Raw genomic sequence first — 26796 nt, 5'->3', positions numbered from 1 at the left:
GAGCGTACTACCGGTGCTGCTGGGCGCCGCCATTAGGCTATCGGTGATGGCGCTGCCGGTGGAGGAGTGGCGGTTGTGCGCTGCCCGGTGCTGGGCCGCGCTGGAGCCGCAGCTGCGGGAACAGTTGACGGTAGCGTCGCCGCACGACATGGTGCGCCTGGGCTGCGGCCTCCTGCGGTGAGCGGCGGGTGGGGCGGGGCGGAACGGGGCGGGCGGAGCGCGGAGCTGACCCCCGTGTCCCTCAGGCCCGAGGAGGAGGCGGCAGCTCTGCGGCGCTTGTGCCGCCAGGCGCGGGCGGGCAAGGAGCCGGCGGCCGCGCGCTTCTACCGGGAGGAGGGAAACCGGTTGTTCGGGCGCCGCCATTACGGGGCCGCCGCGAGGCTCTACTCGCAGGTAGGTGGGGCGGGGACAGCCCCGCGGCGGGCTCCTCACGGCCCGGGGTCTCCCGCCGAAGGGCCTCTGGGGAGGGGTGGCTCCCGTGAGGGGATCCCCGGGGAGGGGTGGCTCCCGTGAGGGGATCCCCGGGGAGGGGTGGCTCCCGTGAGGGGATCCCCGGGGAGGGGTGGCTCCCGTGAGGGGATCCCCGGGGAGGGGTGGCTCCCGTGAGGGGATCCCCGGGGAGGGGTGGCTCCCGTGAGGGGATCCCCGGGGAGGGGTGGCTCCCGTGAGGGGATCCCCGGGGAGGGGTGGCTCCCGTGAGGGGATCCCCGGGGAGGGGTGGCTCCCGTGAGGGGATCCCCGGGGAGGGGTGGCTCCCGTGAGGGGATCCCCGGGGAGGGGTGGCTCCCGTGAGGGGATCCCCGGGGAGGGGTGGCTCCCGTGAGGGGATCCCCGGGGAGGGGTGGCTCCCGTGAGGGGATCCCCGGGGAGGGGTGGCTCCCGTGAGGGGTCCCCGTGGCCCCCCAAGAGGCGGCAGCTGTCCGGTCTCCACAGGCGGCATCCCACGAGCTCCCCGGCAGCCCTGAGGTGTCTGTCTGCTTCGCCAACCGCTCGGCCGCCCTCTTCCACCTCGGGTGCTTCGAGGTAAGCGGGAAGGGCGGGTGCTATGGCAGCCCCTAGCCCGGGCTCCTGGGGGGCCCTGAGCCAGGCTGCGAACACAGGGGGTGGCCTGCGGCCTCTTGCGTGGCGTGAGGGGGGACAGGGGTGTGGAGGAGCCCGGGTGCAGCCTGAGGTGTTACCACACAGTGTTTGCACACAGGGTTCAAATAGGTGCTTTCACAAATCCCACAATAATGGGTATTTAATTGTTCCAACAAGAGACTGTAGGTCAGATGTGCTCCCGAAGCAGTGCTTACAGCATCCATTGTACTTAAACTTGCTGAAAGGTTCCATCTTTCCTTTTTTTTTTCTATGTTAGGAGGCTTCATTTGGCCAACAGATTGGCTATGCATGTGGAATTCACAGAATAACATAGTCTTATTAAAATATTCTGCATCTTAAACAGAATAAAAGAGTACGAGTCTCAGCTGGGTTTCAAGTCCATTTAAAGGCCTCATCTTGGTTTCTAGGTTTGTTTGGAAGATATCGCCAGGGCTGAAAGTCATGGCTATCCAGACAGGCTGCTGCCCAAGGTCTTGCTGCGGAAAGCTGAATGTCTGCTGTGTTTGGGGAGGTTACAGGACGCAGCAGATGCCCTCAGTGTGGTGGAGAATAAAATTGGTGTGGATGGGATCATGACTAGTCCTACACACCAGACACTGCTAAAAAAGTTAAGTCAACTGAAGATTCAAATACATGAGAAAGAGAGCTGTCCAGAGCCCGCACAAGAAGCATGCGGTGACATTCAAAGAAAGTTGGAGACCTGGGAAGAGAATGACAGTATTTCAGGTGCATCTTCATCTTTGAGATTGAATTTTGATACAGAGAGAGGACGTCACTTGGTGGCCTCCCAGGACATCCTGCCAGGACAGAGCTTGTTGAAAGAGGAAGCCTTCGTAAGTGTGCTCTGCCCAGGGGAGAGCCTTCTTCTGCAGGACGGCAGTGAAACAGTGTGGGACACTCGAGTCACTAATGCTGATCTTTATTGCCACCGTTGTCTGAGACAGCTTTTAGCCTCAGTGCCTTGCCATGGGTGCAGTTATGCAAAGTACTGCAGCCAGAACTGTGCAGACATGGCATGGGAGCAGTACCACAGGACAGAATGCTCCTTGGGAGCACTGCTTCTCACATTAGGGGTCTTTTGCCATGTTGCCTTGAGAACTGTTCTACTGGCAGGATTTGCGGAGGTTAGGAGGCTGGTGGAATGGTCCCACGGTGGTGAAAAGGGCCTTCATAACCCTGAGGCAAGGTGCAGACATCTTGGTGAGGCACCAGATACAAGAGTCAGTACCAGAGGTATCCCTGGCTGCAATGACAACGGTCAGTACCAAAGTTCTTACCAAGCTGTGTTCAACCTTTTGCCACATATAGAGAAGCATAGCCCTGAACATAAGTTCCTTTGCATGTTGAGTGTAGTGGCTATATGCAAACAACTGCAAGAAGCTGGCCTAGAGGCTGCTGTTTTGAATCAGGAATCATCTGAGAAGTGGTCTAAACCAAAGACGTGTGAAAAAACATCGGGTGAATTGTCTCTAGAACTGAAGATTATGGCAGAAGCGATGCTGAGGCATGTATTACAGCTGCAATGTAATGCACAAGCAATCACTGTAATGCAGGAGTTAGGTAAGATAAAAACTTTAAGCTGTTCCCTGTTGTTCTTGCTCATCTAGCTTGTGTGAAGAGATTATATTATAAAGCTTCCATTGCAGATGGGAATGACTTGCTTAAAATGTAATGGCCTGTCCCATACTGGCCTGTTCTTTGGTGCACAAGTAGAGGTTATTTAGCTATTTATTGCAGCAATATAGGAGAAACCTTTCTGCTCTCCTATCTGCAGTTGGTCACAGTGCTCATTGCATAAGTTGCGTGGGTTACTGAGCATTCATTCTCAACCTACTTGTTTTTCCTCTGTCTTTAGGGTCCGGAGATAGTGCTGTCGTAAATAAGAAGCCTGTGCGCCTGGCGACAGCCTTCTTTCCTGTCCTCAGCCTTCTGAACCATTCATGCTGTCCCAATATCAGTGTGTCATTCAGTGGGACAGCTGCCACTGTCAGGGCTTCACAGCCAATCCCAAGCGGCCAAGAGATTTTCCATTGCTATGGTAAGTATTAACTCTCTGTCTCAAGGCACAGACATCCTTTCACCTCGACTTGGCATGCTAACTAATTGCTATTAATATCATAGTTCCCAGTATAATGTTGTTAGAATCTTTTGTTTATGTATAAGCCTTGATCGAATATATCAGCACAAGATTTTATCTCTTGATTTATTTCTGTTACATTTTTGGTCTCCAGTTGTGCCCTCTCCAAAAGATGGTATATCTAGTCTTAATTATAACAAAGATTTTAGTCTGATGTTAAGAACTGTACCTGTTTAGAGATTTCTACCCTTGCCATCCCTTTGCAGGGCCTCACCGATGTAGAATGAGGGTTGCTGAGAGACAACAGCTTCTCAGTCAGTATTTCTTTGAGTGTCGCTGTCAGGCATGCCTTGATGAATTAGAGTCTGATGTCAAGAGTGTGGTGTCCATGAGAAACTCATTCTGCTGTCCGAGCTGCCGGGCTCCAATGCAGGTAGTTCTTCATTAGTTATGATTGTATAACTTACTAGGATGTGTAACATTTGGGTCTCTGGGAAAGTCAAGAGTTAAAAACCTCAGTCTGGGATCTTGGCTCAGAGGACAAAAGTCCTTGTAGAGTCAAGACAGTCTCTCACTGTTCTTAGCTTTCTTGTGACATTCTTGTATGTCAGTCTTCCAGCATTATAAGGAAAATAATGCCTTCAACTGCAAGTTAAAATCCCTTTGAACCTGATGGAAGAACTTCAGAATATCAGGGCCATGGATGAGAGGAAGGGGTATATTTAGGAACAAAATGGAGGCCTGGAGTCTAGAACAGAAGGTGTATGTACAGGAGCTGTATGTAGAGAGAGTCATGCTCTGCAGTTCAAAGGATATAAATGAAAACAGTGTGTAGGCTAGTGTGTATTTTGTACGAACATTAATCGTGTACCATGTGACCCTGCTTTGGCCTAATCCGTAGCCCAAATAGTCATAGCTATTCCTGGGAGTTTCTCATAAAATCAAATGAGCTAATAGCAATTTACAAGCAAGTCACTTTGTTTAATGAATGCAGCTGAGAAACGATTTAGCACCTCTATAACGCAATACAGAGATAACGGAGGTGAAAAGTAAGGTTTGAGTTGAATGAAAGCAGGAATAATCACAGGGATGATTTCCACAGGGGGAAGACATGCTTTGTTGTTCAAATGAAGTGTGCGCGATCTCAGTCAGCAGAGAGAGTCTGTCGTGCCGTTTACGGGACCTTCAGCGACAAATCAAGGAAGGATTAGAACTGCTAAGGGACAGGAAGGCTGGTAAGACTCAGCTTTCTACTTTAAGGTCAGCAGCTAATGAGTGCGCATCGGGCGACGACGTAGTTCTAGCCATGAGATGGCACTGTTGCTTATGCAGTTGGGGTCTTTTGGCATGCAGCCTGGTGTCCCTGGGGACTTGAGCTTTACTGTTTTTTAAACCCCTGATCCGGGTATTAATCTAAGTCACACATTGTTCCATAGTAACTAAAAGAACTCAGGGTAACATTGGAGTTATGCATTCCCAGGCCTTGCTTTCCTGGAGTGAGTTGGGCCAGCACTGCGTTAGAATAAGCAGGGTTGCAGATGAAGTCAATGTTGAATCCTGACCAAATCTGGCTGTGTAAGATGCAAAGATGAGATTGGACTGATGTTATTTCATGGATCATGGAAAGCTGGAGACTGGATAGTAGGATGAATTTGACACCCTCTTTTGTTACAGATCAGGCTATCAAAACACTCCTGAAATGTCAGATGGATGCTGGAAATTTCTTGTCTTCAGAGCATTTGCTGATGGGAGAGATGGAGGATCATCTGGCACAGGTCTATGCTACTCTTGGTATGACGTTGTCTTCTCTTGGTATGTCTTTAGTCTTCTGAGCTTTGAATTCAACATGACTAGCCTTTTCTCTGGCTAGCCCTTTCACTTCTCTCCTACTGCATTTCTCTAGTTTTGATGGCAGGACTCTCAGAAAGACTGCTTTAGCCAAAACTGCATTCCCGGCAGCCAGTGAACAATAATGTGATCTCATGTTCTTCTACATTCCCTGTCCTGGTCAGCAGCCTCCCAAGAATTCTGTGGACACATAGTTCATTACATTTTGCATGACACTGTCAGATTTTTCTTGTGGCAGTAGCTCTAGAAAGTATTCATGACTCATTTTTTGTTTTGGTTTGGTTTTTTTCCCTCAGGGAAGTGGCAGGAAGCAGCCAGGCACCTGGAGAGGAGTATTCGGATTGTGGAAATGCATCATGGGCCATCAAGTGTAGAAATAGGTCATGAACTTTTCAAGCTGGCACAAATTCTTTTCAATGGGTAAATTTGCTTTCATTCTCTGTCCCTTCCCTGCACCACTCCTGTGTCTGACAAGGTGGCCCTTGGCACCTTGCAGGGTGTCTTGCAGGACCCTGGGCAGTCTGGCACAGATACAAAAGTTGGCCATCACTCAAGTGCAGGCTCGTTAATCCCATTGGGGTTCACTTCTACCTCATGACTCATTTTGGACCCATTTCTCAGTTTTATGCCTATCTATTCTTTTCTTCTCCCTGGCTCCATTTATTCCCTGTCTTATTGTTTTATTTTGACACCTTTTTTTAAACACCTTTGGTGTTTATATCTCAGTTGTATAATGTTGTTGACATCTTTTTGAAGGGGGAATTAAGATCCTCTTGCTCTGTTTTGGTAAGCAAATCCCCTGACTGCTTCTGAAAATCTTCTCACAACACCTCCCTTTGACTGAAGAATTTTAGCAGGAGCTGCAGTGAGGATGTAGTGGGTACCTGTACTCAAAGATAACATTTCAAGTTTTTGTCCCTCTCCTTACCTTTTCTCCCCTCATCATCCTCCCTTTGCGGCCAAAGTGCACACTATTTGCCTGGTGCTGAAAGGCAGTGGAAGGTAGGATCTATACCCATGAACAGGTTTAGGTTTTTGTTGGGGAGGAGGTAAAGGTTGTGTAAGTCAAGGAGTTTTGTATCATCTATTCTTACTCTCTTCCTATTTCAGATTTGCAGTTTCTGAAGCTCTAAGCACGATTCAAAGAGCAGAGGAGATTTTGTCAGTGCACTGTGGTCCTCAGAGTGCTCAGATCCAGGAACTACAAGAGATGAAGACCTGTCTGTCAGAGCTTCCCAGAAGCATCCTTCAGAGGACTTAATTTCCCTGTCAAAGGAAGCTGCAATGTGATCTTTCATCAAAGCTAAGTGTCATGTGGTAAGGCAGCCATGTAGTACAAGCTGGAAAATCATGTGTAGCAACAACTTGAATGAAATCTGAAATGCTCTTTAGTGAGACTGTTGTAAATAAAATGACCAATTTAACATGAGGGGTCTGTGTGTGGTATGGTGGGAATAGAGGCTGTTGCATAACTTCTGCATGTGGGTTTGAAGCAAATGTTTGAGAGGTGTTTGTATGCGTGTGTTTCTAGGTATGTGAATCTCCCATGTGTGGTACCCTGATGATTACGAACATGCAGTCATCCAGACCACGCTGCCTTTTACTTCTAATGCTATAAAGCACGTTTCTTCTCCGCAGTGTGAAATGTAAATGGTTGAAATGGATGAGGCAGCAGGTTGGGAAGTGCAGACTTAGAAGCTAGGAGAAGAGGCACTGCAGAACTTGGAGGGCTACCAGCGCAGACCTGTCAGTGATGAGGAATTCACTATAAACAACTGGTATCAGGTTAGAAGACAGGATAGGGGAAAATGCAGTATACACCAGATAATGCTTGTGTATAGGACACAGAACTTCTTTGTGGCCAATCTGGGGGAAATGGGAATGTGAAGTCATATGATGTGGGCAGACAGTCTTTCAAGGGAGAATACTGGTGCTTGCTGAGATTAATAGCAAAAGCTCTTTTATTGCAGCATGAAGGCATATGATTTGCAAGTTGTGTCTTTGTGCAGCAGAGCAGGGAGCCAGTACCCCTCCCAAACCCACCCTTTCCATTTGGGCCCCACCATTGCAGATTATTGTGAAGGGATCTAAACACTCCTGGGGTCCAGGATCTTGCCAATAAAGAGGAGGGTTCCAGTGGTATCATCTCGCAGTACAAGAAGGAAGGGTCTGTCCACGTGATATTCAATGGGGAAGGTCAGACGAGCGGCATTCACCCCAGGATTTGGTGTGGATTTTTCCCCATCTTCAGTAAGCTCCAAAACTGCCTTGTGTTGCATGTGAGATAGCTTAATAGGTTTGGCAGAAATCTGGGTAAAATCAGGTGATGTGAAAAGTGACTGGAGCCCTGGAGGAAAGAAAGAAAATTCCATTAGCTAAAACCATAGCTTGCAGGTGGGAGAGCAGTACTACTAATGCTGTGATCCAGGAGGGCACGTAGCTGCTGTACTAGAGTTTATCGGGGATAAAAGGGAGAAGCAGCTTATATCTGTTTGTACTCAGCTTCTCCCTTTCAACCTCAGAAACATTGTAAGAGCTTAGTGGAAAGATGTGATAAAAAGTTGAGGGGTCCTGCACCAAGGTGATTTAGTTGCTGGTGAAATCTCTACAAGCTGACAGCAGGACTTAACTAATAACCCACCAGCTTCATACACTTCTGAGAGCAGGAAGCAACTTGCCCACTGCTTGGAGCCCTGGCAGTCTGTAGAGGGGGTGGGATGTACATACTTGTCTCCTTCACTGTGCTGCCGAGTGCCTCTTCATAGTTCAGCTTTAATTTGGGCAAGCTTAGCACAGCATGGACTGTCTTCAGCTCCTTGTCTACATCATGGACAAACTCAGAAGTAAGGCTCTCTTCTATCAGAGTCATATTCTGGGTCACCTTCGTAGGCAGGAAGAACATGGCACTGATTCCCTCTGTCAGTGGCAGCTGTGCAATCTGGAAGGCCAGTTATAAATAAGAGAGAGTCACATCAATAATAAACAGTTTTACCCATCCCATACCAGTTACAGGCCTGAGTCTTGACTGCCTGGTCTTTCCAGTTAACGTTTGGTCATCTTCCCTGTTTGCTTTTATTGGACATGATGCCTCCTGACCCCTCAGGCATGCAGGCTTTCATCAACCCATGCTGCTCCCTTTCTATTACACCGCAAGTGCTCTCTCACCTGTTGAATCCTGTAATGAACTACAGTATTGCTTTGGGGGATTCTCATCTGGAACTCCTTTGAGCTCATGCTACGGTGAAAGATTTATTGGAAGAGGTAGAGATGGAAAAGTTTTGAGGGGTGTGCCCTGCCCTTCTTGCTCAACTTTAGGTCACGCAATACAGGCTAGTAGGATCTGTGCATTAGTTAAATTCTGGACTGATTGTCACATAGCCAATGTTGAAGCAGGATATTCTAACAATCAACATACTGCCTTTCAAACTAGGGATTGCAAAAGTAGCCTGATGGGAGCAAGGCTGTCTTCTGGAATGGGTTAGCAGATAAGTGTAGCTGACCCTGTTCCTCAGTAGGTTTAGGAGATCTTGTGCAGTATTTGCTCTCTGACCTTGCAGTTGAGTTCTGAGTCAAAACCATATCGCAGTATGGCTTTGGGGTCTGACATCATGGACACCTTCACAGTTCTGTCCTCATCCAGATGAAATTCCTTCAGGGCAGTCTTCTTGGTGTCAAACTTGGTTTTCCATGTCCCTATTTTTTAAAAGATAAAATGGAGGATTTTCTGGAATAATAGCATATGAAAGCAGGCTTGTGTCTGTGGCTGAGTAATCTCGTGCTTTATATATAGTGTTTGCATTTTAAGAGTTGAGGCAATCGAATGATGATAGGGATGGAAATAGACTGATTGGAGCTACTGATTTACTGCCGCCCTTTGGCCTCTTCTTTTCATCTGAGAATTGGCTCAATGGGAAATAAAAAAATCAAGCCAGTGTATGGGTGGAGTAGCTATTGGGAAGTTGATGTCTACTTATGTAATTACAAAACTATTTTAAAGGGTAACAATTGTGTCAATGCATATAAAGCGCTTCTCTCCCCGCCTTTATTTTGCTCTTTGTCTCTAAGCAATAATTCTGCAGGACACTGGCTTACAGCATGTTCTAGAACAGCTCTCTAGTATTTTCCTCCATTCCCTCTATGGTGGTAAAAAGGCTCAGTACACACTTTAAGTTGTGCCTTCCCTAAATGGTAATATTCTTTCTTTTGCTGTGGAGTTTTGTGAGCTTAAACTTTCTTCTCTGGTCTCTTACTGCAAACAGGTCAATGTTCAGCTTCCCAAGAGTAGTAATTCCCCCCTTGAAGACTATTTCTGTCCAGATAGCGTGCATTTTTTCTTCATTGCCAAACAGTCTCAAACACTGTCATCTTACACTCTCTCTCTTTGGCAGTCTGTTTGCTCTGGAAGTGAGAGCGTTCCTTCATCGCTTCTAACACATGCTTAGTAGACCATCTCTGCAACCAAGCACACAACATTCTTACCCTTGAAGTAAGCAGCCCCAGCAAGGAGAATACTGACATCTGTGGGCATGTCCTTCATAAACCGCATAATCCTTCCTTTTGTCTGTTGTCGTACCCAGCTGTTGATTTCTTGGAGGTCTAGCTGGGTATTGCCACTTAGTGCCCTCGGACGCATCTTGTAGAACTTCTCTAGTTGGCTGTGAAAACCAGGCTTCACTCTCAGTCCTGGGGAACGAAAACATTGATATTGCAGCTAGTTCCCTTATCAAAACAATCTCAAGGCAGCAGACTGCAATCGAAAGCACAGCAGCAGTTCTCATAACATGTCTTTGGCTGCATATATACAGAAAAACCTGCTTTGAAGAAGAATGACTTGAAGGCACATTGAGGAAACTGATCCAAATTCTATAGCCACCCATGGGGGAGTATGGGCTAACTCTCTTCTGAAAAGTAACAAAAGGAGATAAAAACAGAAGGCTTGGACACAGCTATTCCTACATCAGTCTTTCTTCTTTCTCCAGCTTGCTTTATGAGTACAGCTTACTTAACCTATCAGATTCTTGGAACCAGCAGGTTCCAAAAGATAGCTCTTAGCTTTCTCAGCAGCTGTTTATTCCATGCCAAAAGCAGACATTTCAAATAGTTCTGCAAGGAATTAAACAAAGGAATATGGCTGAATGCTGTCACAAATAGAAATGGGATTTGTGGTTCCTGGAAGTTAGCAGCACCTGCCAGAAAAGCAAAGGCAAAATTCTCTGAGTTTCTTCTAGGTCTTCCACACATTAGCTGGTCTGTCACCAGTGTCTTTGTGTGCATTAGTCTGGTCTTTTATTAATGTGCACACAAACTTTCCGGGCTTTTTCTGGAGCAGCAACAGTGTTCCGTGCACTGTCTGCATCCTGGCTCAACAGTACATCAGAGCCAAAGCCGTTAGTGCAGTGTTGCTCAGTGTGTTCTACCTGCTACTAGTTATTTAGGTAAAACTTGATAGAGGGGAAGAAGGACTTTTACTTTTCTCCAAGATGATACGGGAGGCACTTTTCATGCTCTTCTCTGGTCCAACCACGCTGCTCAGTAGGTCCTTGTAAGTGTTGTGAACCTCAGCTTTGTTAAGCAAATCATAGAAGAGAGCACGAGAAATCACATCCTCTGTTCGTTCTCCAGCTCCTGCCGGCAACAAGGACAACAGTATGAGGGAAGGCCTGTCAAGCCAAACAGCACGTGGTGGAAAGGGGCAAGAACTCACCAAGCGAGAGACCAGAAAGTGCAGTAGCTAGGCTGAATGGAGACAGTAGCACGTTGGCAGTGGCTGTCCGGCTAGATTGCTGACGGTACAGGTCATAGCCAAAGTTGGAGACTGCGGCTGCTAGCTTGTTTATAGGGCTCTTGTAGAATGGATCTTCCTCTTCTTCACCGGCATTAGCTCCATCAGCAGTGGCAGAGTTCTAGCAGGTACAGGGAGTGCTTTGGTTAGACTTGCAGTTTACAAGGGCAGGTGCAGTTGTGATAAATGTTTCAAAGGCAAGCAATCTGCAGATACTCTCCTATGATCTACAGAAACACTGGCTTAATCTTACATAGGAACGGTTACTTTAAATTGTCCCAGTAAAGCTGGAGGCAGCACTCAGATTGGAATCCACTATTTCTGCCTCACGGTCATCCCCTGATGTAACTACTGTGGTTTTATCTAGGTAAAGCAGGAGTTAGTCTCATTATGTTGCTAAATAAAATCCTAGTAACTCAGGAGGGTAGAGCTTAATCCTTCTGTAAGGTTCTCTAAACTTAAATTACCTGCTCCAAGTATCTCTCCCTCGCTTTCTGCATGTTGTCTTCTACTCACCTGCTCAGTAGCTGAGTTCTGGGATCTGCTTGGGACAGTTAAGAGACCCAGAAAAAGGAAAGCCACTGGAATCTGCATGCCTGAACCTACAGAGTAAGAATATAACAAAGGTAGTTTGAGTGATCAAGCAAATGCATCTCTACCACTACTATTCGCTGTAACTGGTTGTAATGGGAACTGTGATGACACATGCTGCTGCTTGTCCTTCCCAATTGTGAAACACCTGATCTCAGCTGGGTTTTATTCTTCTGTAGTTGGAAGTATTCAGCCAGGCTGGCCCCAGTGATTTCAAAATTAGGCAAGCATATGTCTGGGTTTGCCTGAGTGCAAAATAAGATGCGTGTGGCCCAAACCACAGTGGTGCTAGCAGTGACGGAGTGCTAAGGTCCAGAAAAGCACTAAACAATACTTTCTGAGTTTTAGACTTTAAAAAACTCAATACTTCATTTAAAAAAGGTAGCAAATTCATTTTGTTGAATGGGGTGGAAGACAAAACTGCTTATTGCTCTGCTATACAAGTTACTTGCCTTGCACAGTAGTTTATGATGTTTCTTGTGTCTGCATGTGCTTGGAATGCCGTACAGCCTATATGTGTCCTCTACTGCTTACTTGCAATTTGACAAAGTGAAAGTAGAAGAGCTTTCTTAAAAGACAGTAAGGAAAGAAGCTAGGAGTAAATACCTAACGCTGCACCAGATCTAAAGAAGAAGTGAAAGACAGAGCTTGGCTTAGTTGCCTCCCAATGGAGGTGGGAGAAAAGTACCAAACTCCCCAAAGTTGCTCCTTCTGTGGAATCCACTTTTAATTGCTCCAGCCTTGGAATATGTGGCCCTTCCAGACACATCTGTCTGGTCCAAAGGGCAGTGCGCAACTGAGGGTTTCACTGTGGGTAAACCAGAGCTACTGCAGAAGTGTCATGCCCCCGAGAACAGACGCCACTGAGGCTGGTCTGAAGCAATGTTTATATAGATTCCCAGAAATTAAAGGAAGAGGGCTGTATTTAACTAACCCCTGTGATCCAGGCATCCAGTAAAACAGGAGAAAGAACATGTGTTTCAGATTATCTTCAGCTATAAAGAAAACATGCCTGCTGGTAGAAATACAACTTAAAGCCACGTGGCTACAACAGCCCCAGTTCAGGACCTAGTCTTTTCAGGCAGAGGTTTTACTTCAGTGAAAGGGAGTTCCCTGTTTCCCTTTACTGTCAAAACCCTTTTCTTCTGGAGGTAGTTCTGCTTTGGAGAAAAAGGTGTCATAGTGGAGGTTTTTTCATCTATGTTTAGATGGTGTAACACAGCAGTGGTACTCTCTTTTTCCTGAGCGCTTGCATCTTGTGACCTGCTGCTATCCTAGCTGCTGAGTAGATGAGGTATTCTGGTGCAGATGATGTGTATCAAGAAGATTTACTATACTGGAACAAACCAATGTATTTGGTGGCACAATAGTGGATATAATGTTGGGATTGTTCATATCATTGCAGAAGTTTATAACAAATAGGCAGCATGCTGAGAGATGAGAGAAGCCCTGCATGAATCTAAGTTAAACAGGTCTTGGCGAGGACTTTGTGAGGATGCCTGCACCAAGCAGTACTCTGCATGCTGAGCGGAAGAGGTTTGGCCCAGTCTAGTTTAGGGATGAAGGTTTTCCATGGAGCATAACCTTTTCTCTGGAAAAAAAAAAAAAAAAAAAGAAAGAAGAAAAAAAAAGTCTCAACGCAACCTCTGCTTCCAACTACACTGAGCTCCCGGGAGCATGAGAGCGGAGATTGGTTTTGCAGATTTGTATTGTTTTTGCCAGTACTGTCACCAGCTTCATATTTCTCAAACTTTGCCAAAAAGCAATTTCCATTTTAGAAAGACAAAGCTTTTTGCGTTTGAATTGGCCTGAACATCTGGATTCTATTTGCATGTCTCTTAGCGCACAGCCAGAAATGCAGGGAAAAGAATTTGGTTGGAGCAGAGGTGGGATGGTTTCAGGCATGATATTAAAATCTGTGGCTGCCTTTAAAGAGAAGAGGAGCAACAGCATGCAGCATGTGATGTTACAGTAAGGAAGAAAATTTTGAGAAATGAGCTGAGAAGGAACTTTGTGTCTGGGAGTTGTCTATTTGAGAAGGCCGCCAGGTGCAAAGGAAGTATTGTGCTTTCCATCGATAGCAGTACAACTCTCACATCATTTATAAACGCTTCTGATTTTAGGGGTGCTGTGAAACATCACGCACAAGTTCAGACTGCTCACTGTGATCACTTCACCCCATGGCACTAACTCCCTCTGAAGCATCTTGCAACCACTAGCTCTAGAGGATCTGATATCACCAAAATTGTTACTGTTGCAAAAAAAGGCATGTTCCCATCTGCAGCACAGACCCTAGAAGGGCAGAAAACCACCCCAGTTCCCAAGCGCTGCTCAGCCCCAGAGGCAAAGAGGTGCCCAAGGATGCTGGTGGCTTCCTACCCATGGTGAGATCTCTCATTTGGTGGGAATTGCACCCTTGAACACCTGTAGAACTGTTCTGCCCATTTCCCAGGTCCTCCGAGAGCTCCCCAGCCCCTGCCCACCGCTCCCCTCGCCGCAGGCTGGGGGCCAGGGCGAGCTGCCCCTTACCTCGGGCTCCTCTGGGTGCTGCCGGCGCTGGCTCCCGGTGGCTTCGAGTCGGGGACAGTGTGGGCTTGGTGCAGCCACATCTGCTTTTTGCTGCTTCCCCCAGCCCAGCCTTCGGCAGGCTTCAGGTTACAGCTTCCCAGGGCTCTCTTAAAGTGCTCTGCTCCCATTTTCTGCTGCTGCCACCCTCCTGATGAATTGCACTAATTTTTTAACCCTGCCTTCCAAAACAAATGTGCTGCCTGTGATAAGGGCAGTTGAGCGGGTAAAGCATAGGTCACAGAGGCAAATGCTCCCTGCCCTGTTTGAGCAAGTCTGCTGTTTTGCCATGTGTGACATGAGGGAATTTCTGTCTCAGAGATATGGTTAATGCAGTAGTGTTTAATGGATTAATGTCCAGTATTTAATGGAGAGACTGGTAAAGTGGAAGCAGGATGCTATTGCTGTTTAAAGCAGTTAAGGGGAAGACATTGAGCAGTTCTACCCAGTGGTAGTTACTAGTTAACAAAAAGTTATTAACATAATTGGCTTAAAGGTTTTGGCCAAAAAGAAGACTAAAAAGCTCTTGGTAAAAATGATGAATTAACAGAATGTCGTAGGAGCTTACAGAATGAGAAATGATCTGGAGAAGGAAAAGGGGCCAGAGGTTTTTGCAGTAGGTGATTTTAGGGGAGCACCCATCAGTGCACATTTAAATCAAGAGAGCGTATTTTTCGGAAGTATTACATTGTAAAACTCATTGTAACTAGATATTGCAGAAGATGAAAGATAAATAGATTTTAGAGAGAAAAAAACCAACCCAAACCAAATTAGACAGGTCTGTTGAAAGCTAACGATGGTCGGGTGTAATGTCAGACTCAGCAGCTGGGTGATACAACCAGAGAACAGTTGTTTTTCCTTGTCCCTAATCATTCTTGGCTGCTTTTTCCCCAGTCATTTGTTACTGGCTGCTGGGAGAGCCAAGATACTGGGCTAACTGGACATGTAGCTAGCCTGATCCAGGGCAGCTGTTTGTCTACTTGGAGATGCTGTAAGTAAATTGTAGCCAGTAATGTCAGTGCCCCCAGTCTAGGCTTGGGTTGGGACATCTCCTTGTTGGGCTGCCAGCCTCACCACTAACAGGTAATGAGGAGTTACTCATGCTGGCACTGGGCTCGTACAGCCCCTCAGCAAAGAGGAGGAAAGGATGGTTTTAGAGAAGCATTAGCTGCTGTTTTTGCAAGCTGGGAAAGCAAATCAGGTAGCCTGCCCTGTGATTAGTCAGTGCTTCAAAGGTGACCCTTTCTAACAAGAAGAGTAATAGCTCTGCTTTCAACTGCTTCTCGGCTTGCTCTGTGAGAAATTGTCTGCAGAGAGATGTTTGTACTTGTTAGGCTTCCATCGTCGGCCCGAGAATGGGGGTGTTGGCTGTGGAGATATCTTCTGGTGGTTTTAATCTCTTTTTGATACCTTATTTGTGGTATTAAAATGCCTTTTATGGAAGGGACACTAAAGAAGTTTTTACATCTCGTCTGTATCTTCAAATGAAAGCTCAGCTGTTTAAATACAGGTTTGGTTTTAAAGCATTTAAATCAGAGTGGCAGTTGTATAGGATGTTATTATAGACCAAAGCAAGCTTGATTCCTGTAGGTGAAGGGAATTCACTCATTTAACTAGATGCAAGGGCTTAAACCAGTTTTGTTACATCGATACAAACGTTTTACTGTTGTTCTGGTTTGTGTTCAAGATAGTAGGCAATATGCTGTCTGAACAGTGTTCACCTCTGCTGTGGAAGTACTGATCATATTCACATGAATTTGCTCTAGTAAAGAAAAAAATACATCTAATATTAAAGATACTGAGACTTACTTGATATTCTCAGCCAGTGTTGCAGATGAGCTATAGAGCAGACACCCTGTGCTCGTCATGTCTTTTCAGAACAGAGCTCAGTCAAAATGAAAGCTTAGCATTGCTAAGTGGAAATTCCTGAGCAGAGACATTAATATTACTTTGCATTTTACAAACTGCCTCTTCTGGAGAGTCAGTAGAGTGAAAAAGAGTCTTAAGGTTGGTGTAACTGATAATTTGTTGAGCAAAGCACAGTCATGGAAGGCTGCTGTACTGTCAAATAAGATTAAATTAATAGTTTGACAAGAATAGCTTGTAGGAGGAGGGATGGCAGAAAGATGAAAAGTAGGAAATAAGAAACAAGCTGTTCAGGAAACTGAGAATGAGGGAAAAAAACTTTACAGAAGAGGGGGAGCTGGAGGGCAGAGGCATAAAGAATATGACTTGCACTTCAAATTTTGCACAGGTTGCATTGCAACAGGACAGAATTTAGGGAGGTTAGTGCTGAGGTTGGAGTAGCCGAAACAAGACTTACCTAAGGCATGGGATGGTATTTCTTAATGTTAGAAATGAATCTGTGTGAATAAATAAGCTAAAATGTTCCCCGTGGGCTAGAGCTATGCCCTCATAGTAGGGCTGAATTCTTGTGGGTTTACTTGTTAAAATTACATGGCCCCATAATTACACGCTCTTTTTGAAGGGTAAGTGCCTTTGCATTGGTTGAAGGGGCAGGCATTATCTTTAGCTGTTCTTCCCCTTTTAGACTGCAAGAAATGTGTAATTGCAGGTTTGAGCCAGGACTTTTTATTCCCCAAAGTCTCCTGCATCCCCAAAATTCATGGTTAGTGAGTCAGTCCTTCTCTTGTTCCAGCAGATGGTGCAGACTATTCAGGGACGGAGGCTCCCAGAAGCATTCTGCCTCTTCCTTTGAGGGAAGGCAGACTTCCGAGTGAGGAAAACACTGCCAGAAGGATGGCTCTTGTGCTCTGTAACTGCTATTTTGCAAAAACAGAGCACCCTCCTTTTTAACCAGAAGCTGAAGGAGTTCAGAGGCAGAATCTACTATGGACAGCAGTTGTTTTGTACAGAAATAGCTGCAGCATGGCAGGCCGCAGTGAGTTAGACCAATATTTTTAAGTGGTAGGATGGCTTGGTGCGGTGGAGCATTCTCAAGAGGCTTTCATGGTAGCTTACTTCAGACATGCACATGCACCCAGGGAGCTATGCCCATCTCACACAAAAGCGAAGCTGTAACGGGACATTGCCTTTTGCCAAAACAGGGCAAAAGCAGTGACATTCAGCTACAGGTGTCAAAATACATTCCTCCTTCCCCTGGAAGCTATCCCAGCCATCCATATAGCATTGTGCTGTGGAGCCAGGAGTACCGCAACAGAAGAACAAATTGCAGATAGCAGATGCCAGATCAGCATCTTTGAACTTTCTAGTAGTAGATACCAGTAATGCTCAGGTTTTGCCCATGAAAGAGGTTAAGGACCATCACATCCCTGCTTATTGCTGCTCACAGGCAAAATACCCTCCTATCCCTACACCACAGAGTTCATACCCTAATCCAAGGAATTCTGCCATTTCACAAAGCCATGTTTGACCCAGTGAGTGTTCCCTGCACATTCTGCAGGTGAGATGCCCAAAGTTCATTGGACTCAGTCCTTGGACAGTCTGTACAGATCAGTCATTTCACCTCACAGCCCCTCTTGTCCTCTGTGATGAGGTGCAGCAAAAAGCACATCCTTCACAAGAGCCCTTCTTGTCTTTCTGTCTTGTCATACCCAGACTTTTTTCCTCCTAATCTTCGCAATTATTCATGTCACGTGCCTTTTTCATTTCTCTGTTGGGTCTTTCAATGCCACACCTTAAGCAAATATATTCTGCTTTACTCTTTATTATTCTGCCAACATAAAAATCACTAAAAAACACTTTATAAAATATGTCTTGAAAAATCTAGCATTACCCAAGAACCTACAGTTTCCCAGGAAAAGGCCTGTAGATAAGGATCTAAAGGGGTTTCCTGCTGCAGACCCTGCCACATCAGATCCCAACAGCCAAGGAGTAGGAAAAGGGAATCTTTGAGAAGAGCCCGTGCCTGGAAATGGCTGTGACGCATCCTAGAGAAGACAACTGGTTACTAGTCTAGTTGGATCTAGAGGTCATTTTCTAGGTGGGTACAGACGGTTTTCAGAGAAATGCTTTGAGGGAGACATGTTCACAGGAACTGCGGAAGGAAGAGCCATATTAATATCTCTGGCTGTTGTCCAAGCTGCCAGATGCTAATGATGATTCCAGGCTACAGGGGACTCTACAAGAACTTAATAAAGACTCTAATAAGAGTCTGGGGACAAGGAAGTCTCCATTCCAGGACTGAGAGCCCTGGAAGGGAAATCCAGGCAGAACAAGCTTTTCAGGTTCGACAGAGGGGAACCCCAGCCTGGAGCAGCTCGTAGAGGCTGGAATGGGCTATCCCAGGACTGATCTCTAGGGATCTGTAAAGGAAAACAGCAAGGGATTGCCTCCTGTGGCCTCAGAGGGAGGTCTCCAAGGACAGGAGGCCTCTCTTAGCTAGTCCAAAGGGCCAGGTAGCAGTCCCAGAATGCTTAGGCTCTGCTCCTCTCTCATTTAGGCATGGGGTACTCATTGACATCTGTTGCTTCGTGTGAGTCCCGTGGCGCTTTTATCTGGGGAGCAGCATTAGGGTTAGGGTTCTGGACACTGCCTATAAAAAGCGGGATGCCTGTTTCATCTTCAAAGATAATGAAGACAAAGGGCCTGTCAAGGCTGAAGGCAGAGACTGAGCGTGAAATTGCGATGCTGGTAGCAGCAGATGCTTCCACCCCATCTTCTTTAAGCTCTAGGGTAGACTGATGCTGTATACTGGATACGAAGAGAGGTTCGTCTGTGATCTTCTGGAGATTGGGGCTTGTGAAGAGCTCCCGGAGGCCTGCAGAGAAATGAGACTAAGTCAACAATTCCCAGTTGGTGCCACCAGGTCAGGTTTTTTTCAAAGCTGTCTGAAGAAAGCAATTCCCTAATCTGTTGCTACGTGTGTTGTCCACCATGGAGGACTGGCAGGCAACAAACAAAAGCTGCAGTCCAACCAGGAGCCCCAGTCCCTCTCTGTATGGAGAACTGAGGGTGCCAAAACCAGAACAGTTTTCACAAGCTTTGTCCACATCTTTTAGAATAGTAGCATAAGAACTTAAAGCCTTCCTTAAAAAGCAGAGGCAAGTCTGAAGGCTCTTTCTTGCTAGGCTGGAAACACTTTTACAGAGATTATTTTTTAAGCAATTCAGCAAAACAAAGTGAACTATTGATTCTCATCTGGAAATGCAGTGCATGGTGTTTTATTTCAGTAAGCTCTCAATTCCACGTTCTGCGATCTGCATTCTCTCTTTTGGCAATTTCTACGTCCTAGACACTATGTGAAATGACAAAGTAAAGGGATAAAGGTTGTTGCATAGGATGAAGTTGGTCTCGGCTATAAAAAGGGGAATAGGAAGAACTTGTAAAGACTGTGAGGAACTGTGAATGCTGCTTTCTCTGTAGTATCATCTTGAAGCAAAACATTTGGTGCTAGGCAAGCAGAGTAAGGAGGAGGAGAGGAATAAGAGATGAAAGAGTTTGGATGTTATCTGGAGCAAGTGTGAGGCACAGCTTTAGAAACAAGGATGGCAGTTTTTAGTGTCAGTGAACAGACGCCATATAGCTTGATCAGCTTCACTTATTCCATGCAGATCCTCTTAGAGGCCTTACCCATTTGACCGAGAACCTTGTTGAGTTCCAGCTGATAGTCCAGTTTTATTTTGGGGATCTTCACTGCGGTGGGTACCTCTTTGGGGAAAAGCCTGCATAGCTGTCGATAAGGGAAGTTCTCCAGAACATGAGAGGTATCCCAAGTGTACTGGTTTGGTACAATGACCACAAAACTCATGTTACTCTTAAAGGGAAACTTGGCCACCTGGAAATAAAACCAACCAGAAGAATTTATGGAAGAGGAAGGAAAGTCCAGAAAGTGATGCTTTTAATTTAGTCTTTTTCTTATTGGTCTACAGAGCCAGTCTACGTCTTGGACAAAAACAGCCTGGTAGGAAGGGGGTATCTGATTTCTTCATAGGAGAAAGTTTGTTGGAGTAACAGCATTAGGGTTTGGTATTTAGCTACTGACTGGTAAAGGTGGAGCACATGGCAGTGGAAGCCTGCATGCACAAACATTGTACCCACTCTGGCAGTAGCTGTATTCTGAAGGGCTCCAACAGTACATTATCTGAGGGAACTCCTTCCCATATATCCTCATTTATCTTTAACTCAGGGCTTTAAAACTCCATTAATTCCCACTTAGTGGGAATATCTCTGTGGGTTTTCCTAGAGGTTGAGAGTGAAGATTCAACATTCTGGCTAGAAGCAAGGACAAAGGATCCTTATTAAATTTTTGTGTGCTATGCCTGTTAAAAGACATTTGTTTTTTTGGAGAGAATACTTGCAGTCAGTAAAATACCACAGCAAGAAGAAATTTCAATCAAAATTTATAATGCTTCTAATAGAGCCCTACCTGAATGTCCTGTGACTCCAGTGTAAACCAGCTCAGGGAGTACTTCTGGGCTTTCATCATCTCGACTGGGACCACAAACTCATTGTCAAGGTGGAATACATCAGGCCCAGTGAAGCTAGCATCAAATTTATTCCTCCAAAACCCTATCAAAATACAAGTTTAGAAATCAACAAAGTTAAATTTGGGTAGGAAAACAGAAACTGCCTAGCTGACACTTCTCCTATCACGAATTCTCCAGCAAGGCAGATAGTGACCAGGCAGGTAGAAATACAGTGAAGATAAGTCAGTACAGTGCTGGAAAAGCTGTTAACAGTGGGAAGCTCTTATCTTCCAGAGAGGGACTATGGAATGACAAAAAGCACGAGGATTAATTCTCATGCCTCAGTGTGGGAGATTACTGAAGGCTATGGAGATAAAGTCATGGATGTTTGCGCTTTGAAATACGAGGAGTATTGGCTTTGTGCCACATAAGGTAAAACAGTGCTCCAAGACCAAGCTAAAACATTTGCAGATTCACACTGGAAGTAAGTGTTTTGTCTGTGTTTTGATGCACAACCCTCAGGGAATTAAAAGAGGAAGATATGCCTGACCACTGTGCTGTAGTCAGAAAGAAATCCACAGAAGCTGCCTGCGAGCTCTGTGATTGATGTGTAGTGAGTTACATGTGACCTGGTTAAGATGAGCAGTGATGTGCCACTGTCTGGGATCCTGAACCAGAAGGCAAAAATATTGCAGGTTCCACCTGATGTATTCTGGCTCTGCTGTCAGGTAACATTTTTAGCACATGTGAAGGAGTTGGGAATCATTACTGTAAAGAAATCTAAGCAAGAGGAACAGCAGATGTACAAGAAAAGAACAAGCAGATTGACTAGCAGGAAGCAATGAAAGGAGATGCATTCAGCCACAGTGCTTGCAGAAACCTAGTAGATTTTTAACTATGTTTTTTGAAAAGTAAGACCTTTGGGGCTCACCGTGGAAATGGATCGCATTGAGCAGGAGCACCACTGTGTTTTCAGGGAGCTGCTGTAGGAAGGTGGGTATTTGCCCATTAGTTGCTTCCTTTACCCACTTGTTTATGGCTGCGAGGTCATCCTCACTGATCCCAGAAAGGGTCACGGGCTTTGCTCCGTAAAATTTCTCTGAGTCCTCCAGGAACTCATCCTTCACCTCAAATCCTGGCAGAGGAGAAGAATTCTACGTCAAGTCATCAGACATTAAAAAAATTTGCTTAGTGGCTCAGTCAGTGGCATGACAATCCCCGGGAGGAGTGCTTGGGGAAACAGAGACATCTCCCACTACAGCAGTGTGCTTCCATCACTCTCTGTCACCGCGAGTTTTATCCTACACCAGTTCAGATGCCCCCGTGCCAGCTCTCACCTTTCTGCAGGTACAGACGTGACGCAAGGCTGAGGGTGGATTCTGTGAGCCTTCTGCGAAGAGTGCCCAACATATGATGGAGACAGGGCACTGACTCCACGTGCATTGCCTCCAGTAAATGCTTCTCTGTCTGATTTGCTGCTCCTAAAAAAGCAAAGTCAAATTCCTGTTAGGTCCTGCCCATGTAATGGAAAACAGGGACATTAGCTGCCTCCTGTGTCCACAGAATGCCCACAGAAACATTCTGCGGCTTACAAAAGAGGCTGGAGAAACCTGAGTAGGAGCCTCAGCAGGGCCATGGAGGGCAGCTTTAATTGTACCTAGTTAAAGCTGCAGGAGTACGATTAAGTGGAAGATGCAGTATTTAATCTTTATGTTTTGCACATTGGTTCCTAATGCCTCCACGAGGGGGTACAGGGAAGGGCAGGGAACAGTGCTTTTGTAACTAAGAAGTTACCCAGTGCCAGGTGAGACAAGGCGAGGGCGATGCTGAGGGGTGACAGGATCACATTGGTTCTGTTGGACTCCAGCTGGACCTCCTTCAGGAGATCAATGCTGAATCTCATCAAGCCATCTGCTAGCCTCTGGCTTTTCTTCCCAGTCATCTCACAGTTTTTATCTTCAGCCTCTCCTTCCTCTTCAGAAGAGTCAATATTCCCAGATGGTTGCTGTTCATGACAGCCCACAGCCCCAGCTATAGCTTCATCTTCTGGGTTCCTGTCATTCCTCGTGCCTGGTGGGGTGATGGTGAAAGGTAGCATGGGTCCATCGATCTCCTGGAAGCTGTCATAGGTGAAGTCTACCGGCTCTGCATTCGGCAGGGTTGGGATGGCTCCCAGCAGAGCAGGCTGTGTAACTCCAGCGCTTTTCACGTCCTGGGGAGAAACAAAAAGGATAATGCTGAGAAAGCAGGGGCACAGCAATACCATCCTTCATGGGCTTCATTGCACACCTAAATGAAAACCCTCCAGCTTCTCTACTGTGGTGGTGTGTTCAGTTCAGTTTACCTTTTAACCCTGAGGGTAAAAGCACCTCCGTGAGTTTGGAAGACAGAAGGTCTTGTGTCCTGTGAAAGTGGACCAAGTGAGGGTCTTGCAGGGATCCTCCTCTGCTTGCTGTCAGGGCCTGCCCCAGGCAAATGAGCCCAACAGGCATGCTTTGGGGGCAAGAACCACCAGCCCATGTCTGATGCCTTCACCATTTGCAGATCCATCATCCTCAACCTTGATTTCACCTCCTCCTTTCACATATTTTAGCACTGCCTATCTGCCTCGTGCATCGGTCAGCACCCTCTGCTGCTGTCACAGTCTTGATCCATTCTGGCTCAAATCCTCCTCTAGGCATCAGTCTCTTTTTTGACTTGTCTGTTTTATTCCATTCCATCCCTCTTATCTCCAAATTTCCTCATTTTCCAGTTTTCTAAGCTTTAGCCTATAGCACTGCTGCTACTGTCCTCACATTTGCATGGTCTTAAACATGTTTTTTGCCTCAGATCTCTCTGTTCCCACCTGCATCCAGATGACATTCCTCTACCGCGGGAGCGCTGCACTGTCAGAGCCAGGCTCGATGGGTAGCATCAGCTATCGGTCTTTCTCCCTGTCACCCTCATAGCTAGCTGTTTTTCTCATCTTCCCTTATCAATCAGAAATTAAATAATTCACCTGCCAGTCCCTGTACACACCAGCTACTGGTGTTTACTCCATACGCTGCCCAGTTATTTAGGCTGGAGCTTCCAACACAAAGGAGCATAGCACTGGCAGCAGCAGGGAGGGAAGCCTGCAAAAAGATGGACTTTCTCATTGCACTGGCACTGCTAAGTTTTACTGCCTGGGCTCATCCTATCTCAGGACAAACCTATAACCATTGCACATACCACAGCATAACTTCAATCCCCTTGGGTGGAACCAGTCATTGCTTACCTTCAGCTCCCCATCTTTGTCTAAGAAGAGATGCTTTTGCTCCATGGCATGTGCTGAAGAAAACTGTAGGGAGAAGGGGGGGAAACAACAAACAAGGAAATGATGTGGGACATGTTGTCAGGTCCCAGGTAATCTCCTCTGAATTTCCAGAGTCAGTCTTTTCTGCTCCCAATCCTAACACATTCCCATGGGGCCAGGTCAGAGACTGGCACCAGCCTGGCTACAGCACAGGCAAGGCTTTAGGATGCAGACACCCCCCCCCAGAGGCAGTGGGGGACACCATGGGGAGGTGGAAATGAGCAGGGACTGGGAGGAACTGCAGATACTGGATTTGTTCAGAAAGGGACCAGGCCAGAAGGGTACAAAATAATGTATCCTCTGGAGAGTGAGCAGTACGATTTTGCAATCTCGGATCTGACAGTGATCCAGATTTAAGGGGAGGGGGGCGGGGGGAAGCTGTTATTAAACAACCTCCTGTTAACTCCTCAAGGTCATGGTCACTAAGTACAGTTGAAGCCAAGTTTGCAAAGATTTTCTACAGATATCCACTTGAATAATGAGAATATCCACACCTATTTTAGCTGGGGAAAAAAAAAACAGAAACCTTGCTGCACTGAGGCACAGGCTAACCCCACTGCAGAGCAGCAGTGTCCTCCACCCGTCTGCTTTCCAGGGCTTCTCACGCAGAAGCATCAGGCTGTATTTGCCCCATGCTCTGGTGCAAGTGAGCCACCTCACTCCCCTTGCCTTTTGCTGGCTGGGGAGGGGGCTGTGCCCACAACACGGAGGCCCCCACCATCGCTGGACTGAAGCAACTTACCCTTAGGTGACTGTGCAGAGCAGATAGGCAGAGCAGCCACAGACCCCAGAGGAACACCATATTTCTGGAACAGAAGGACCAGCCGAGAGAGAAGTTATTTCCAGCTGCCTGGAAGCAGCAAGCTGAGCCTGTTCAGGTCTACAGGGAGAAAATTACCAACCTGGCCAAACAGGTTGGCACAGGAGCTTGCAGAAAGCAATAGGGAGATGAACAATGCTGCAAAGCAACAACACAGGACTCCTGGGTCCAACGCCAAGGCAGCGAAATCAGAGAGGAACAGGGACCCGCATCGGAGCAGAGCTGCAACCACAGCCAGGCTCCTACATGACGCTCTCCTGCTTGGATCCTGCATTTCTGACCCCGTTGCTCTTTATTTCTCTGGATTGCAAATGGTATTTCCCTAATCAGTCCTGCACACACTGTGCCTCTGGAAGAAAACAAGAGCCTCTGCTCCTTTCCCATGCAAACCGCCACGGTACGGGCACAGCATCTTCAGCTGTGCGCTGGGATCTTGGGAGAGGGGATACTAACCTGCCTCAGTGGGGCTGCAGGCACTCAGCAAGTGCTGTCTGGGAGGGACTTTGCAGGTAGAAAATGCAATACCAGAGCAGTTTCTCAGCAATATGTCCTGGTACAGAGAGTCCTCCCCTTCCCAGCACTTGCTTTCCCACTTTGCTGGCAAACCCAGCCTCTCCCACCCCCGCACTCCAGTTCCTGTATGGGACAGTGGGACCAGGGCTTCTAGGGTCACAGTTAAAACCCCACCCGTTCCCTGGCCACTGCTTCACCCTGCCACTTTTCCCTTTCAAACAGAAATAACATTTTTCTTCTTGACATAAAGCCTCTATGCCAAAGCCCAGCCCTGGGCATGGCTGCCATACACAATTCCTGGGGCTGCTTTCCACTCTCCGAGCAATCCCTGCTTTCACCCAAAACTGCTGGGCTGTAACTCCAGTTACCAAGTGGAAAAAGCAAAATTTGAGGCCATTTCATTCCTCCTCACCCCGAATCCCACAGCCAGACATAACTGAATGCCCCTTTCCTTCCTGGTGGTGCCAATCCTTTAACTGTCTGCCAAATTCACAAACACACACCCCTTTCCCAGAGAGGAGCTATTGCCTGTTGCAGGAACCCCCATTTACTGTCAAATCCTCGCTTGGTTGTCCCTTACCTGAGGCTGTTCATGTCCACGTTGGAGCTGGCACCTGCTTTAGCCCAGCCAGTAGCTCTGTGTGGGGCAGACACAGCCTCTTGCCCAGCCCACCCCTCCTACTCGCCACAGCGACCTTCGGTACCACCCCGTTTCAGAATTTGGCAGGCAAATATTGACCTACGGCATCCGGTTAAACATTTGTTCGGGGTATAAGAGTGAATTTGTGGTGTATTTGGAGATGGGGAGACACTGTGGACTGCTGTACTCTCAAGACAATGTTAACACTGAGTTTACCAGTTCCAAAACTCCCATAAGCAGAAGTAACATGCAAAGTCAGTTGTCCCTAGTAGTGGGGCTCAGTTTTCCGTATTCTCCCTGTGCTGGGAATGTGCTCTTCTGTTCATAACCTTTAGTGAAATCATAGGGTTGTTATTTATTGCCACAGGGCACTGGTTTTGGAATTTTCTTTGCAGAAAACCCCAGCTCTTTACTCCTTGTATCCCAGCTGCTTCTGCTGCAGCAAGCACGAGGCACCAGTTTTAAGAGATGGCTGGTGCCCAAGGCCCCGTGGCTGTGTACCCGAGCAGGAGGCGGCGATGCTTAGGCTGGGCTGAGCCAAGAGCAGCTGGTACCTCCCCTGGGGCACAGCACGCACCAGAGCTCTGCCGGGGGACTTGGCCTCGGTGCCGGGCTCCGCAGCACGCACACATTGCAGTGGCATGGAAGGAGAGGCTCGGGAACAGGCAGAACTCCAGCAGTCCTGTGCTGTGCAGTTTTGTGCCGTATGCAGAAGCGATGGTGATCCTGGCCACGTCCTCAGTGCAAGAGGAGTCACTAAGGAGCAGCGGGGAATGCTGATGGGATTGCAGCACTCTCAGTCATCCATTCCTTGCAGCAGCTCTTGGTTCCCAAACTCGCCCCAGACTCTGGGAGAGTGGAAAGGAGACAGGTCCAAGCTCAATAGCCAGAAACTACTTTGGGACATACCGCTGCAACCTGGGGAGCTAATTCGCCTTGGAAAGTCCCTGCGAAGTCCTACCTTATCTCCAGGGCATCTTCACAGCATCCCCACTCCAGCTCACCCAGGAACACGAGGTGACTGAAGGCAGAGCTCTACCCTTGGCTGCCAGTGCAGGAGAGCTGCAGCAAGCATGCCCAGCCCTGCACCACGCTGCACCCGGGCACCTCCAGCACACAGCTTCCCCACACACCCG

At 47.0% G+C, this 26796-nt stretch overlaps 3 protein-coding genes across 6 annotated transcripts; 1 reads left to right on the top strand and 2 right to left on the bottom strand.

The window, feature by feature from the left end:
* The first annotated feature begins 6 nt into the window (after nt 1-6).
* SMYD4 (SET and MYND domain containing 4) lies at nt 7-6450 on the top strand. Its single transcript, XM_040615476.1, has 10 exons — nt 7-177; nt 246-393; nt 934-1023; nt 1509-2661; nt 2957-3139; nt 3445-3611; nt 4281-4413; nt 4853-4969; nt 5323-5446; nt 6137-6450. The coding sequence occupies exons 1-10, from the start codon at nt 47-49 to the stop codon at nt 6285-6287; spliced, it is 2397 nt and encodes a 798-aa protein (XP_040471410.1). The 5' UTR covers nt 7-46; the 3' UTR covers nt 6288-6450.
* Nucleotides 6451-6964: 514 nt separating this feature from the next.
* On the bottom strand, nt 6965-14082 carry SERPINF1 (serpin family F member 1). Its single transcript, XM_040615549.1, has 8 exons — nt 13929-14082; nt 11325-11410; nt 10731-10929; nt 10496-10651; nt 9506-9709; nt 8577-8719; nt 7754-7964; nt 6965-7373 (listed from the first exon to the last, which is right to left on the bottom strand). Exons 2-8 carry the CDS (start codon nt 11400-11402, stop codon nt 7114-7116), a joined length of 1251 nt encoding a protein of 416 aa, XP_040471483.1. The 5' UTR covers nt 11403-11410; nt 13929-14082; the 3' UTR covers nt 6965-7113.
* Nucleotides 14083-17636: 3554 nt separating this feature from the next.
* On the bottom strand, nt 17637-26707 carry SERPINF2 (serpin family F member 2). 4 transcript variants are annotated; one of them, XM_040615527.1, is made up of 9 exons: nt 26622-26707; nt 24430-24493; nt 23610-23672; nt 22148-22565; nt 21691-21834; nt 21285-21488; nt 20314-20456; nt 19518-19722; nt 17637-18705 (listed from the first exon to the last, which is right to left on the bottom strand). In XM_040615527.1, the coding sequence occupies exons 2-9, from the start codon at nt 24487-24489 to the stop codon at nt 18380-18382; spliced, it is 1563 nt and encodes a 520-aa protein (XP_040471461.1). In that variant the 5' UTR covers nt 24490-24493; nt 26622-26707; the 3' UTR covers nt 17637-18379. The 4 variants fall into 4 exon arrangements, with proteins under 4 accessions (XP_040471461.1, XP_040471444.1, XP_040471454.1 ...); XM_040615510.1 differs by lacking the exon at nt 26622-26707 and adding an exon at nt 25601-25707; XM_040615520.1 differs by lacking the exon at nt 26622-26707 and adding an exon at nt 24961-25087.
* Between the last annotated feature and the right edge of the window lie 89 nt (nt 26708-26796).

Source organism: Falco naumanni, chromosome 1, assembly GCF_017639655.2.
Source record: "Falco naumanni isolate bFalNau1 chromosome 1, bFalNau1.pat, whole genome shotgun sequence".
Lineage (NCBI taxonomy): Eukaryota > Metazoa > Chordata > Aves > Falconiformes > Falconidae > Falco > Falco naumanni.
The sequence above is the reverse complement of the archived record's forward strand: the minus strand, read 5'-3'. Positions and strand labels throughout refer to the sequence as shown.